The sequence below is a fragment of the Pollachius pollachius genome (genome assembly GCF_949987615.1).
Source record: "Pollachius pollachius genome assembly, chromosome: 11".
NCBI classification, from domain to species: domain Eukaryota; kingdom Metazoa; phylum Chordata; class Actinopteri; order Gadiformes; family Gadidae; genus Pollachius; species Pollachius pollachius.
The window spans coordinates 3781351-3797836 of record NC_136944.1 but is presented as its reverse complement, the minus strand read 5'-3'; the positions used below and the strand labels follow the sequence as shown (position 1 = coordinate 3797836).

The 16486-nt window shown below is 47.0% G+C and overlaps 2 protein-coding genes across 2 annotated transcripts in view; both read right to left on the bottom strand.

The window, feature by feature from the left end:
• myh9b (myosin, heavy chain 9b, non-muscle) overlaps positions 1 to 4858 on the bottom strand; it is a 45633-nt gene extending 40775 nt beyond the window's left edge. The window contains exon 1 of the mRNA XM_079746335.1: positions 4644 to 4858. The gene's annotated coding sequence lies outside the window, so the exon portion shown is untranslated. The remainder of the gene's footprint in view (positions 1 to 4643) is intronic.
• Positions 4859 to 11886: 7028 nt separating this feature from the next.
• The window catches only part of txn2 (thioredoxin 2), a 4790-nt gene continuing 190 nt past the window's right edge, over positions 11887 to 16486 (bottom strand). The window contains exons 2-4 of the mRNA XM_079745870.1: positions 14760 to 15022; positions 13482 to 13605; positions 11887 to 12647 (exon numbers count right to left, since the gene is read on the bottom strand). Of these exons, the coding sequence (XP_079601996.1) occupies positions 12531 to 12647; positions 13482 to 13605; positions 14760 to 15022 (504 nt within the window). The 3' untranslated portion in view covers positions 11887 to 12530. The remainder of the gene's footprint in view (positions 12648 to 13481; positions 13606 to 14759; positions 15023 to 16486) is intronic.

Below are 16486 nucleotides of genomic sequence, written 5' to 3'. Positions count from 1 at the left end.
AACCTAAATCTCTCAGCTCTGTCTGCATTCCTGGCCAGGAGGGCACAGGGACGCAAGTATCCCATTTCCTCTGGTATGGGGAGGCAGGCGCTGGGATCACCACCACTAACCAGACTTTAACCACCACTAACCAGACCTTCCCCGTTTAACCAGACGATAACCACCACTAACCACACATTCACCACCACTAACCACACATTCACCACCACTAACCAGACATTCACCACCACTAACCAGACATTCACCACCACTAACCAGACATTACCAGCAACAACAGTAGTAACATTGAAACTTTTTATATGAGAAACAACGTACTTTACAGTAGAGGATGTAATGATCAAATAAATATTGTATGAGGTGTGTAAAAACCAAATTAAACTAGATGAAACTGAAGGGTAATACGTTTACAACTGCCTCCTCAGATTCAGCTATGTGAAGTGTCCCTCAAGAATACCCATCAGATCATCAGATTGTGTTGCATTTTGGCTCCCACTATGGAGGCCATTTTATCTCCAGTCATTGACAACTGGAAAAGTTAAGTCAAAAGAAAAAAACATTTGCATTTTCAAAGATACTTTGGATTCAATTTTATGATCATGCCTATCTTAACGTGGCATCTCTTAGCATATCACCCAAGCAAAAGCCTGATTTGTCCATATATTGAGCTGTCCAAGCCATTAGATAACAGTTACATAATCATTTTTAACGAATGTGAAAGAGTGCGGAGGCGGGCCAGACAAACCATCTGCTGGGCTGCAATCACTCTCACCCTCAGCGAGCAGATTGTAAAAGATGTTAAACAGGTAGTGTTGGAGCCCAGGCAGCAGATTGGTTCTGCTGCCAGTAGTGCAGTTACTTATTCTCCTCTGGTCACCCAGAGCAGCTAAGCCTGTTTACTTTGTATTCAGTGTTATCGCCGACGGAAGAAAGGTATTTGGCCCGACCCGGCCGCCCGCTCTTATGAATCAAAGTCTGCCCCAGTCCACTACTACGGTCCAAAAGCACTAGAACAGTCAACATTCAGAGCCACGCCAACGACTGCATTCAGAGAGTGAGAGCACCAGTCTGCCGTCTCAGAGGGTAGGGGGTAGAGATCTGTATTGGGCCGGTTAGTGATAGTTAGAGGGTGTGCTGAGACTGTAGGGGGTAGAGATGTGAGGTGGACCGGTTAGTGATAGTTAGAGGGTGTGCTGAGACTGTAGGGGGTAGAGATCTGTAGTGGGCCGGTAAGTAATAGTTAGAGAGTGCTGCTGCGAAGGGCATCTCAAAGTTCACTCTCTGGAGCTGTAAAACGAGGGAGTTCAACCGTCGTCCAATATCGCACCTAAACAGAAACCAGCAACCTAGCTACACCCACACATGTAGAGCAGGTGTCTCTCACACACACACACACACACACACACACACACACACACACACACACACACACACACACACACACACACACACACACACACACACACACACACACACACACACACACACACACACAGGAAGTGCTGCACTGCCTTACTCCAATAGACAAACTCTTAGCTCACTCGACTGTACTCAGAGGAAATGTCGTTCAACATCTAGCTGCACAGCAAGGCAGACGTGACAAGTTCATTTTGTATTAATTAAATATTTGGCCTGAGGGTTCCACATGATGGGGCATGACAAGCCTCCATCTTGCAGCTTTTCAGCGTTATGAATCAACAAATGGCTCGGTGGGTCTACAATTTGTGGTGGAGAAGTTACAAGATGGTGGCCCTGAACTGATTTCATGTAACTTCAGAGATCACATGATTGTAACCATGTCAGTTACCTTTATGGAGCAAACTATTCCAAAATATAACTGGCAAACTATTCTTGCAATAAAACTATTCTATCGTCCCCAATATACGGCTCCACAGAGTTGAACAGGATGTGACATCATCCCTCCTCCCCCTGCCTGGCCCCGAACAGGCCTCTGGTCTATGATTAAACCATGACCTCATCATCTACTGCTACATGCTGAAGGGCGGTTCCTCTTGGAATTAAACTACCATCTATAATAGTCACACGCTGCCAAGCGGAGTGAGGTTCCTCCACAGAGGAACAGTAATGGAGGGAGTAATGGGATTGTTCAGAGCTGTTTCATTTTAAGAGTGGCTGTAGGTTCGGAGGCATTTCCTGGTATTGTTTGAAAACCAGCAGAGGTCTACAGGTGTGAGGGAAGAGGAGGAGGAGAAGGAGGATGAGGAGGACGCAAACACAGGAACCACCAGGAGCAGAATAAATGCTAGAGAATATAGGGCTCAGAAAACAAAGAGAGAAGCCAGACCAGAGAGATAATACAGACAATCGGTGTCCCTCAGGTATATCCAGGAACACACCATTTAACTGGGTTACGTCTGTGCACTTGCACAAACAATGGAGCCCATTACATCTTCTCGAGGTGTTCAGGTGCACCCGAGACAATCAGGAGGTTCTGTCGACTGATTATGTAGGCCTGAATGTTGCCAGGTCCCACCCCCCTTTTCAAGCTGTAAAAACAGCCTTAAAAAAAAACACACTGAACAAGGGTTGCCTTGCCTGACAAGCTACGGATTTGATCGGAGTAAGCGAGGAACACTCAAACGACGTTGGCGCCTGCAGGCCTAACCTGTAGAGTATGATACGCAGCGATTAACTTGGATTGGCTAATTTTAAAAACGCATGTTTACGCAACACCTTATTGTGCATGCAAACCACTCGTTCAGTGAGGGAAGGTTGAGCTAAAGTTAGAAAGGATTGGAGGTTTAATGTATCTTTAGAGAAAAATGAAAAGATAAAACACAATATTAAAAAAACGGGAAAGGACATAAATTAAGAAGAATATGGTCATAAAATGTAACTTCATTTCTCTCCACCCAGCCTCCGCTAGCATCAGCTCATTGTCATCAGTGTTAAGTTCAGTCTATCTAGGAGCGGTATAAGCGTTGTCCTTTATCCCTCATCGCGTGGGGGGGGGGATGTGTGTCAGGCCGCCCTCCCCCTATCTCTCACAACTAGCCTGTACTCTCTGAGAGCCAGCCGTAATCTGGTGCGTTGGGATCCGATTCACGGTGTCTAGACAGCGGCCCTCCACAGCCACCCAAATATCTGTGACATAGCCGCTCATATCTGCCTCCCTCTGCCCTGAGCAAGCATACACCAAGGCAAGAAGTCTGCTTAAGGAGGTATTACGAAACATAGGTCTGCTTTTGCACTGAGGTTAACTCTGTGTGTCTGTCTGTCTGTATGTGTTGCATCTATCACTGTAAGGGGCCTATACAGAGATGTAAACATCCAATAATAGTAAATTAAATCTCGCAGTGTCAACACCTCGTATGAACATTCCTGTGTACCCACTCTGCCAAGCGAAGGTCAGAAACGATCCCATTTCACGTATCATTCGATTTTTAATACGACAGGTTTGTATGTTTTGGGGTAAACACCTTCCCTGATATTTAGAGGTAACCCTGTAGTTCGTTCGACCCTTGCAACGTATTACATGAGGCATTAATGCGGGGAGATTTGAGTGTGTAGGATACACACTTTGATATAGTTTGCTCTCCACCAGGTCGGTAAAGACCCTCGCTGGAGCTCCTCTTCTCCGGGGGAGATCAGGTTCGGTCGGATGAGACCCAGGCATGCGTGAAGGACGGTGCGGTTCACGGCTGACCCGCAGAGGGCCCGGTGCCCACCATAAATCAACAACCCGGGGTGAGGAGAGACTCCGCGGTGACCGATAGAGCGGTGACCTACATTACAGAGGGCGTGCGCGCGCATTGGAACGAGCAACAGTTTCGACCTGAAAGCTCTCGCACATACTTCAAAGAGATGCAAACAGCGCATATATAAATCTGACCGTATAAATCTGACCGCATATAAAAACTTCTCGTAGCCAACGAATTTGGACCCGGTCACTCAGTCTCCGGTTGTCTGGCTCAGACAGCCCGCTGTGGTTAGAGACACACTCCGACACAACAGGGCTGCGTTCCGCTGACAGAAACCGGAGCACCGGAGGTGGTCGCAGACACCGGAGCAGGTCGCAGACATCGGAGAGGCCGATCTTTAATCCGGCGTGGATCGGCACCGTGAAATCCTACTCGTAACTGCAGACGAAGTGACGTCAGCGGCGCGAAGCAGTCCCACACGGGCGCTCGTGCCATGCGTCCCGCGCGGCCACACACAGCGGCGCGAGCACACCGGGCGCGAACTTCGTGGAATGTGGCGAACTTGAAGCGTTCTGAACGCGAAGTTTACGAACACGTACTTGGGGAGGGGGGGTACGGTTAAGTGAGCCCCCCCCCCCCCCCCTCAGCGTCCAGAACCCAGCCTGCTCAGGGATCACTTCCTGCCCCTAGCTTAGCCTCGCCACATTGCCCCCGTTGCCCCAAGCAGCACCGTGATTTACTGGTCATTGACTCCATGCAGTATGATCTCAGAACACATCATACGGCTCACAAACCTCCGGGAGAACCCGAGCACTGGTAAAACACGAACTAGTGGGGGAGTCCCACCCGACAACGGGATGAAGTGGCACTTTTCCCTCTTCCCGGTTCGCTCTACTCAGGAGGAGTTAGGAACCGGGCGAAAAATGAATGAACATGCGAACAATAAGGACCGACTTTATAGAGCCGAATGAACCGGGAGCTCACCTGCTTATCAGAGGACGCGCTCAGACGTTATCGACAACCGGGGCTCCGTGGGGGTCTCGAAACAAACTCCTCTCGACTGCCGAGCCGCTTCGTGAAGAGTTAGGACCAAACTACCGACTTCACTCTCTTTTTTTCTCCACCAGCCCCTCTTTTTTTCAATTTGTTCTACTCCTCTTTTCGTTTTGCTCCCTCCTTCTCTGGTTAGTTTGCGTAAATTTACACGGCTCTGCGCAGTGGGTTGGGGTGCGGTCCGGGGGGGCGGGCGCTGCGGCGGGGGAACGCCCACTTTTCCCCTCCGATAGCCAACGGTGTGACACGCTGGGCGTTCTCGTCCAATCAGATCAGGCAAGGGGCGGGCTCTGGTGTCGGGGTTGTGCCACTCGTCCTAGAGAAATGGGCCAGTCCCAGGGAGGAGGAGGGCACGGACACAGCCGTGTTTAATGATAGAGGTATGTGCATACTAAGGATCTTTATGACCATATAAGCACCAGGCCTGGTCAGGAGGACTGATCATCCAGGTTCACTCAATGACGCGGTGCTTCAGTCAGGCCCCTGTCTGCTTTGGAAAACCTTTGGGCATTTTTCAAATAACTTATAGACAAGTAAGACATTGTACCTCATTCGCAATACATGGAGCTCATTTTATAATAAATATAGTTTTTTCCAATGTTGAAAAATAACAGTGCATTCCATTTGATTTAACATTTTTTATTTACAACATCATCCCTCCATACATGTTCAACTTGTGGTGGTTGGGGGTTATTTCTGGCAGTGGATCAAGGTATGCACCTCCAGTAGCACATACCATGAGATCCCATCAGTTGTGTCATCCCCCCCAGCGTTGGTCTAGACCCTTCCCCCCCCCCCCCCCCCCCCAGGGTGCGGGCTGGGGTCGACGCTCGCTCTGAGGGACCATAGGAGCATGTTGAGGACCGGTTAGCCTCAGTCGTTCTCTGGTTGGTGGTTTTAGAATGAGTTTAATTCCGTTCATAAACGAGGTGTATGGCCAAGTTTCTCCATCCGTCCTTCCAGGTCAGAATGGAGTATAATTTACCACCGCAGGCCTAGGGTACTACACCCTTAAGCTAAGAACTTACCAATTATTAACTGGACTTTGTGAAATAAACTCAGACAGGTCTATGACTGGATTGGCAACCTCGAAATGGGCCTACTTATAAATCATGCATCCATGTGTTTGGTGTGGCCGTATTGAATGTAACTATTATGAAATTATTAGGCATTATTAGTCACATCAATGGGTTTGTTTAAATAACAAATAATTCACAAATAATTATTTTTAACTCCATATTTAGGGAGAGGCACAGAGAGAGTTTTCTTTAGCATGCCTGAATAGCGTCTGACAGGAGTTATTATTTAGGCATGAATAAAAAATAACAAAGACATCTCAAAACCACACTCCAATGAACAGCCAGGCCAAAACAGGTAGACTGCAACCGGTTAGCTTTAACAGGTTAGCTCCAACCAGTTAGCTAGGCTCCAGATGGTTAGCTTGGCTCCAACAGGTTAGCCAGGCGCTAAGAGTTAAGCTAGGCTCCAACAGGTAAGATAGCCTCCAGAGGGTTATCTAGGCTCCAACAGGTTAGCTATGCTCTAACAATTTAACTTGGCTCAAACTGGTTAGCTAGGCTCCAAAAGGTTAGCTAGGCTTAAACAGGTTAGCTATGCTCTAACAGGTTAACTAGGATCTAACAATTTAGCTAGGCTCTTACAGGTTAGCTAGGATCCAACAGGTTAGCTAGGCTCCAAATGGCTAGCTTGGCTCCAACAGGTTAGCTGGTCTCAGAGGTTAGCTAGGCTCCAACAGGTTAGCTATTCTCTTACAGGTTAGCTAGGCCCGAACAGGTTAGCTAGGCTCCAACAGGTTAGCTAGGCTCCAACAGGTTAGCTAGGCTCCAACAGGTTAGCTATTCTCCAATAGGTTAACTAGGCTCTAACAGGTTAGCCAGGCTCCAATAGGTTAGCTAGGCTCTAACAGGTTAGCTAGGCTACAACAGGTTAGCTAGGCCCCAAAGGGTTAGCTAGGCTCCAACAGGTGTTGTTGCAGGTAGACTAGGCTGACAGGTACATTTCAACAGATCTTGCAGCAGGTAGACTACAACAGGTAGACTGGGCCCCGACAGGTACATTACACCTGTGTTGCAGCAGGTAGACTCCAACAGGTAGACTACAACAGGTGTTGCAGCAGGTAGACGTGGCCCTGACAGGTACATTACACCTGTGTTGCAGCAGGTAGACTACAACAGGTTGACTGGGCCCTGACAGGTACATCACACCTGTGTTTTAGCAGGTAAGCTCCGCCAGGTAGCCTGCAGCAGGGAGGCCGTCGTGATCAGACCTGCCTCCCACTGTGGGAACCAGAGCGGCTGCCAGGTAACACCATGAGTGACAGCCCGCTGATACCGTCTCAGGAATGTGGATCCGCCTCTTTTAATTTCTCCAGATACACAGAGAATAATTATGTGCTGTGGTAACACAAAAAAAGAGATTTATAAGCCTTTCGTTAACGTTAACAAAAAATTGATATACATTTGTAGATGATTAAATATTGATATGTTAAAGGACACCTATTTTACTACCAGTGTAATTTTACTACTAGTTTAATTTTACTACCAGTGTAAAGAGCTAAATCAAACCATGTCAAAACCTCCCCTCTAGTGACATCCAAAGTGGGAGGGTCCTCCCCGATGTATGGATCAGCAACCAGTTGGTACAGCCCACTGGTTAGGCTGGTAGGCTGAGCAACTATAGTTAATCTACAAAGGTATATTAACCTTTGGTTAAAGATGACTTGATCATTAACTAAAGGCTCATAAATTACTTATGACTGAAGGTTATTATTAAGGCTAACCTGCACTGTTAAATATTAAGAAATGTGTATCAGTATGTGGTTAAGGTGACTGGAGAGATAAAAGTGAAATAGATAGAAGTTTTGAGGGGAATGTGCAAATGTTTTAAACATGGCCCTCAGAGTAAATCCCAGGTCTGGTCGTCTTGTTTCAGCTGAACCCGCCCACATTGGTTTACTTCCCATCGCAGGAGACTGAGACATGCTTCGACGCGTGTTTACCACATCAACATTAGATCTGGTGTCAGCATCCAGCGTCTCCTGCCAACAGACCCCCCCCCCCCCCCACCCTCTAAATGTGTGATTAACCCCAGACATGTGTCAGTATGACAGGAATCCGGGAATGTTTGCTCACTGCGGGGAAGACATGTGTGTTCAAAATAACATGACCCAGGCCGTTTGGAAAAATCAATACTATCTCTCTAACGGTCTCTCTCTCGCTCGCTCTCTCTCTCTCTCTCTCTCTCCCTCTCACTTTCTCTCACTTTCTCTCTCTGTCTCTCTGACTCTGTGAACAAGGTTCTCTCTCTCCAGGGGGTGGATGTTCACTTTACAATGATGCATCCCAAGGTAAAAGGTCAATATTTCAGCATGTAATATAAGATGACCAGCGAGGATGAAAGGAATTGGAGAGAATAATTGTTGATGATATGGAAGAAATTAATGACTATATTCTAAGGCAAATCTTGATTATAATTAGGCCTATATATCTAATGGTAGAAAGCATCTAAAAATGTCTCCGGACCCTTATCTAGGACTTGGCACATCATCAGGGAGTCTGGGGTCTGAGCGTGAGTTAGAGGCCAACACGTCACCAGAGGCTATGGGGTCAATGCGTGCTGACGTCAGCCCGGTGTTTTAGATTAGTGTTGCCAGCCACTCGCTTAAAGAAATTTATGACTGATCGGCCATGGGTGACCGTGGGCAGACACCTCAAACAAGAAACAACCTTGTATGTGAGGATTACAAAGAGGCCGGGATCTGTTGACCGGCAGTGCTTTGCAAACTACTCGGCTTTGTTGTTGTCTTTGTAACGATAAAGTCTTTTTGTCATACTTGCTCCGAACCCCTCGATTTCTTTTGCTCTCTTAATTAGTTGAAGTGATAGAACGCGGTTATTTTCTACCACAATGACCGGGAGCGAGAGATAGCGAGAGAGAGAGTGAGAGACACAATTAGATACAAACACAACTGAATTTGGCAGAAAATAAATAAAGAATTAAAAACACTGAGAATCCTGTAAATGACCAAATAAGGGCACTTCTAACCCTCCCTCCCTCCCTCCTTCTCACTCTCCTTCCCTCCCTCTCGTCCTTCCTTTCCTTCCCTCCCTCTTCCCTTTTTTCGCCTCCTATTTTTCTGTCATCGTGACCCAACCTCTATCTCTCTCTCTCTCTCTCGTTCTCTCCCTCTCACTTCCTCTCTCCCTCCTTCTATTTCGTTATTATTCTCAAGTGCCATCTGTGTACGTTTCCTCTGCCACGATGTCAGAGTGTTGTAACTGAAGAGCTGCACTCATCAGTAACAGCAGCAGGGCGTGTCAGAGGGGCGTGGTCAGAGGGGCGTGGTCTTAACCTCAGAGGACAGAGAGGGACCCATTCACCGGCCCTGGTGTTACACTCAGTAACTGGGCGGGGATGTATTCATGTGTGTGTGTGTATACAGGTGTGTCTCGATTCATGTGTGTGTGTATTCACGTGTATGTTCATTTAGGTAAGTGTGTGTTCATCTGTGCGGCCGCTGAAGTGATGGTTGGGGTGGTGGGTGTGGAGTGGGGGGGGTGTATGAGGGTGCAACTTGGGCGTAGTTTTGCCGATAAATCGACAGATGATATCTCACGCTTTTAGGACCAGCGTGAAATAAACAAGTTATTATTACAGGGCTCAGAGGTCAGACGTAATAAACATTTGATAAGACAGAAGATAGTTGAATGCAATATGTCTCTTGAACATCAATCACGTACGCACATATAATACACACAATCACCCCAGTCGGTCGACACACACACACACACAGCTCTAAGCATGACATGGTGTGTGTGTGCACAAGTCTACACTTGTTAGAGCCTTTTTGCATGTTTGTGTGTTTGTTTGTTTGTGTGAGGGTCTATGTGCGTGTTTGTGTGCGTGTTTGTGTGTGTGTTTGTGTGCTCGTCTGTATGCGTGTTTGTGTGTGTCTGTGTGCGTGTTTGTGTGCGTGTTTGTGTGTGTCCTCAAATGTCCTCTTTCCAACATTTCTCCAAGCATCAGACCCAGAACCTGAAGACCCACTCCGGCATCCCCGTATACTACCTCCATCGATATATCCCGCCTCCCCCCGTACCCCCCCCGCCCCCGCCGTCCCGTCCCGGGTAATCAGCGGACAGGAAGCGGCGATAACACGCGTTGACTCACTGCCACCCAGGAATGTGGAGCGGAGGGCGCCGCGCGCTCACCGCTAACGGAGACGCTTCTTTTATTCTCCGCGGCCGTTGGTCCGGGTGGAGTTTGAGGACTCGCAAGAAGTGTGTTTGAAAGATAAATACAGATTGTGTATTTATATTACAAACACACTGTGTGCTTTTGTGCTGCTCCAGCTCTGGGGGTTGACCTCGGCATTCTCCTTCACTCTCTCACTCTCTCTGCTTCTCTCTCTCCTCCCCCCCCCCCCCCCCCCCCCCCACACACACACACACACACACACACGGGGCATTTAGCTCCAGGTTAACTCAAACAAACTCAAACGTTAACAGCTTACCCATATGGGAACAGCAGGGAAACAAAGAGGCGTAAGGAATTCTCCACACACACACACACACACACACACACACACACACACACACACACACACACACACACACAGCCTTGCTTTTTTCCTGGTCCTTCCCATGTCTTTTTGCCTTATATGGTAACAAGAGTGCTGGAGTAGGAGCGAGAGAAGAGGTGTGGTCTATTGTTTTTGGCGGAAGAGGTGTAGGGTTACGCTGCTGGTAACCTCTCCAGTCTGTCGTCACCGTCATAACCTCACAGTTAGTCAGAGACCGGCGGACAATAGGTGTTTATGTGCGTGTGCGTGTGCGTGTGTGTGCGTTTAATCCGCATGTGGGGTCAGATCATCAATGCTGACATCTAGACACGCATGAGTCACATTGGTGGCGGGGGGGACAGACAGACAAACAAACAGACAGACCCCAGCTACAGCACGTAGTGTCGAGGTTAATATAGATCATTAACACAAGCCGTGTAATCCCAGCTATGCGCTTTCTCATCAGGAATGTATTTCAACCACAACATTAAGAGGTATAATCTTAAACGCTGTAAAATAAATACACAAGACTCGCCAAAAATCCGCCCCCCATCACCTCACACCTGATTGTATCATCCCAACGGCATTCCCCCCCACGTGACCCCCTCCTGACGAGACCCGTGGGCACGATGGGTGCAGATAACGACGCGTCGAGATGGAGACGTTAATAATCAGTGCAGGGGAGTCTGTCAACCTTTAATAACACGGCGGGATGACAGGACGGGATCTGCCGTGAGACGGGAGGACAGGGGTGACGTGAGACTGAGTGCAGGTGTTCTCCTATCGCGATTCTTCAACAATCAGTCACCGCGAGACGTGGAGTGAGCTCAGGGACATTTCACTAACGTGGAGATTGTACTTTAAAATTTAGTTTAAAATCAGCGGAGGTAATGGTTTAGCAATCATCTCAAACTATTGAAAAAGTACTGTTATAGATAAATTAAACTTTTGTAATGTAATTTGTGTAATTTGAATCTTCAAATTAAAAGTGTGAAATAGATATAAATTCAATTCTCAGTATATAAACCTTTCCTTCACATCTCCTCCGATCTCTCACTTCGGCTCCCGACAAAGAACCTCATCTCAGAATAATAACGGAGCAGTCAGCCTTCAGCGTCCAGGTGCGGTTTATCTCAACACACCACGGACAGGTTTGGGAGTAGAATACAAACCATTACAGACCCGACGATAGACCGCCTCGGAACAGGAACACACACACACACACACACACACACACGCACACACACACACACAGACCTTTGTGAGATTAACATTTTGTCAACTGCACGACCATCTTTAGGGCCAACAAACTATAAAACCACCAAATTACACTAAAGTTTATTTTATTGAAGAACAATCTATGTCGAATCCATTACAATAAATGTAATTCTACTTGTTTAAAAGGACAGGCTAATTACATTCCTGACATCCCCACCGAGAAGCCAACGATTCATTTCAATAATTAACGTTCCTTATACTTTCTGCTTTATAATGGCGGGGGCTGACATTAACTTACTGGGGTTTTTTTTGACAGTTGAAGAGACAAAAACAAGCTTACGAAACTAACTCAAGACAAAAGAACATAGCATTAAGTCGGCCATATTCTTTTATTTTCACAGTAAGAACCCAGAAAGCTTGCAGGCAGAAAACAACAACCATGTATGCAGTGACACACACCCATACACAGACCTAGTCCTCTCGCTAGGCAGAACCGCGTCAAACGACGGCGTGGTTTAGAGTAATACTACCCCCTTGTGGACAAAAGTGGGAACTGCAGAGAAAACCCCCATTTTAAAAAAATAAGCTCATCACTTCGGCCAGGTTTCCTCGTGAACCCTTCTCCGACCATTACATCTGACGTCGGCACGGTAACGTAAAAGAACAGAGTTCTGTGGCGTGGGGGTCTACATTACCTTAGACCCATCATGACCGCAAACCGGTTCTCTCCGGCTGAGTCAATAGTGTGGGACCATTAGTGAGCCAGCGGAGGGAGGGGGACCAGTTTAACCGCTACACCACACAGGACAGGAGGACACACCCCCATCTCAAACAAAGGAGGGACAGCAGGAAATCAGAATCAATGAGAGCAAAGTGCTGGGCTGGAGGCGGAGGCAGTGAGATGGGCGTGTCTCCCCCCCCCTGGGTTGAGTCGTGTGGGAGTCGTCTCCAGCAGCTGGCTGCCGCCGGGGAAGATTGGACCGCTGTGGGGGCGGGGCCGTGGGTCTGAGTGGCGGGTGTTATTGTCCAATGAGCTTGCTGACAAACGAGTCAAGCTGGTCGTCATCCTTGATGCCCACGAACTGGTCGATGACATCACCGCCGCGGATGGCGATCACCGTTGGAACGGCGGACACCTGGGGGGCGGGTCACATGTCAATCACACCTTGACGATCATTTTAAATCTTAGCCTGACAGACAGACCCACTAGCCAATAGTGCTGCACGATTAATTGAATCACAATATCAGCCTTTGCGATTGTATAACTGCAAAAGGCTGCAATTTAATAATAATAAAAAAATCAATTTATTTAATTTAGTTGTCCAATACGTTTGCACTGCAGAAATACTTTTATTTTTAAAAAAATATTTTTTATTATTTATTTAATTTTGTAAAATAATGTTATTTTGAAAACAGTACTGTACAATTTTTTTATTTTTTTTTATTTTTTATGCTAGTTTAAGTTTGTATGTTTGAGTTGAGAAATAAACATTTTAAAATTATCTGTAATCTGTGTGCATTTTCCTTGATAACCAAGCAAGTAGACTCATGACACCATTTGTTTATTATATCGCAATCGCAATATTGTCCACAATAATCGCAGTATGACTTTTTCACCAAATCGTGCAGCACTACTAGCCAATAGAGGAGTCTGGAACCTCTCGGTTAATCTCAGTTCCCAAGGGGCGTTGCTAATGGGCAGAGAAAAAGGCCTTCAGACCTTCAACCAATCAGAGTAAGGAAACGTGTGAAGCATCAGTGGCAGCCGTCTTGGTTGTTTAAAAAAACAAGTGCTCCTCTGTTAGTTTATCATCCTATCAAACCCGCCCCCTATTAGATAAAGGGCTGTGATTGGCCGGACCCGGGCCAGGTCTGGGAAGACCAGAGTAAATATAACCTGAGCTCCTTGATTCGTCTGGTTCCCCGGCTGGGTGAGAAGGTGAGGCATCCCATAATAGTGGCTCTCTTACCCCGTACTCTATGGCCAGGTCTGTGTGGTCATCGATGTCCACCTTCGCCATGGCAACGCGACCCTTCTGTTTGCCGACGGCTTTCTCCAACCGGGGCCCCAGGATCTTACAGGGGCCGCACCACCTGTCAATTAACAATCCGTTAGCCAATCAGACACATCGGTTTGGCGTTGGAGGCGTTTTACGCAATCAAAGTACTTTTAGGAAATTCTTCGGGGATGTTCTCCACGGTCACCCACAGGAAGTATATCCTGTGGGTGACTGATCCACCCTAGCTGTTAGCTGTTATCTTAACAACGTTAGTTGTTAGATTGGCCTAGCTGTAGCTTGGCCTAGCTGTTATAGGTAGCTAACTTAGTCTCTTTCAAAATGAGTTCCTCTCTAAATGAAGACATGTGAAAGAAAGAAAATGAACGTCCGACATAACTTCCGACGGGGGTGGGGGGGACCTGGTTGGAACCGGCAATTGTACAACAGCCCGCGGTCATGTGGAACGCCTTTATTGCGGTTTTACCGCTTTGTTTTATTGTTTTTACAAATACTATTTTCCTGTCCAGGACCCTAGCAACTGAGTGTTGGAATGCGCCCCACCTGGGACACATGAGAATAGGAGCTACGACTCGTTCTGACTTGAGGGAGAGAGGGAGGGTGTGTGTTTGATGCATGATTTGACACAATCACAAAAACTTAATTACGTGGCAAGTATTCCTTTTTACCAAATTAGGCTATACCCTCATTAAAAAAAACTGATAACACCAGTAGGCTTCTCTGGATGCAAAATAAGGGCAATTATATTATTGGGCATGTGTAGTAAACAATCTGACAACAAGAGGCAATTCACATTCTATGTCATCTCATAAGCACTAGACCTACCTATCTATCTATCTCTATAGATCTACCTATCTATCTCTATAGATCCATCTCTATAGATCTATCTACCTATCTCTGTAGATCTATCTCTAGATCTCTCTACCTATCTCTGTAGATCTATCTCTATAGATCTACCTATCTATCTCTATAGATCTATCTCTATAGATCTATCTACCTATCTCTCTAGATCTCTCTACCTATCTCTGTAGATCTATCTCTATAGATCTATCTACCTATCTCTGTAGATCTAGCTCTATAGATCTATCTACCTATCTCTGTAGATCTATCTCTCTAGATCTCTCTACCTATCTCTGTAGATCTATCTCTATATATCTATGCTTCTGTCGAGAGCCCGGTGTCACGACAGAAGCCTGGATCTATAGAGATATAGAGAGATATTCTACTCACTGGGCGTGGAAGTCCACGAGGACGGGCAGCTGGCTGTTGATGACGCGCTCTGTGAAGTCGTCGTGGTCCTGCACGTTGAAGGAAACCCAGCGGCGGGGGGCATGGTGGAGGGGGAGGGGCCCCGCCGCCCGGGGGGAGGGGCCTGTGAGGAGCAGCGGAGAGGAGGAGGGCAGGAAGGAGGTGGTGACACTGTAGAGGGGCAGCGGGCGGAGGTCCCGGGTGGAGAGGGTCCAGGCCCGACGGAAGAGGAGCCGCTGAGCCATCTGGGGGGGGGGGGGGGGGGGGGGGGGGTGATAGTTAGTGCTTGGCACTTGGTTCTATGAACATCCTTACTGTACCTACAGCAATTAAGTGTTGTTTCTCTTTCTTCAGACAAATGTACTTACTGTTCTTACTGCTTTGGATAAAAGCATCTGCTAACATCCTTGTTGTAAATGTAATGCTGTCACCCCCCTCCCCGACACCTTTTTCCTGCCCCTTGAACCCCCTTCTCTTCAAACTTGGACCTTGATTTTTGAACAAACTCCTTCACTCTGACAAAGAGCTGCTGCTCTGACTGTACTTTGACAGTGCAACATGTACGACCACTTTAAACAAAAACGTCCACTAAATCAATACATGCCCCGAGACCGATCAAATACAACAGATGGAAGTGCAACCCAAGAAATAAAATTACCATTAGCCGAGTAAACCTTTCAGGGGCGGTCATCATCTATGAAGACGTCACCATGTCCTCAAACAGAGACAGGGGGGGGACAGGGCAGCATCGGGGGGAGGGGGGCAACTCCGACTCCAGCTGGTGTAACCTTGCCTTGTTAATGGGCAAGGCAGGTGCATTAACTCAAATCACTGTTTTTAAATGATTTTTCAATCATGAACCAATTAGGCTTTAATACCAATTACATTATTGTGTGGTTGTGAGGTTGCATAGGATTCTGCTCATTTTAAAAATGATCTATACTTCTGGAATTTGGATACCAGCACATTTCCCCCAGTGAAACTGTTTGGAGAAGTGAAGCAAAGTCAATCTAGCTTTGTTTAAAGTTGAACTAATGGAAAAAAGGTTTTCCCAAATCTGAAACATAATATTAAAAAGTCATAATCCAGTCCTGGTTTGGTGGGTCTAGGTATTGTAGTTTTCATTTCAGACCTGGACTCACATGGTCTGCTTTGAAAGAAAATTAGCAAATATAAATCGAATGACTTTATTTTCCCAATTAAAGATCACTAATTGGTCGCTCTGATGTTGAAGTTTAATTAGCGACCCCAGTATTGTTCCCCACGGTACCCCCCTGACACCCAACAATGCCTCGGTCCTCTTCCAGAGAGCTGAGAGCCTCAGCTCTCAGCTGTTGACATCCCGTAAGTACCAGTACCGTCCGACGGGTACACGTCCAAACGGTAGACCTGTTGCTCTAAGGCCCTCGGGCAGAGAGGACTCTGACCCTATTCTCTTCTCGTAAAGTAAACAGTAAAACTCTCATGAAAACCATTTCCTCCTCCAGAAGTCTTGAGTGTTTAAACGCTTTCTCCCAAGGACCAGGACTGCGAACCAGTTGTTGCGCAACCCCGCAGTACCAGGACCAGTGTTGCCAGATCGGAAGGGAAATCTGTCCCAATCTGGTAAAATAACTGCCCCCGTGAACTGACAGATTGGGTGACCAATCTGGCAACCCTGATTGGGACTTGAACAAGTCACCTCAGTGTGACTTTGTCCGCGGGTTCTA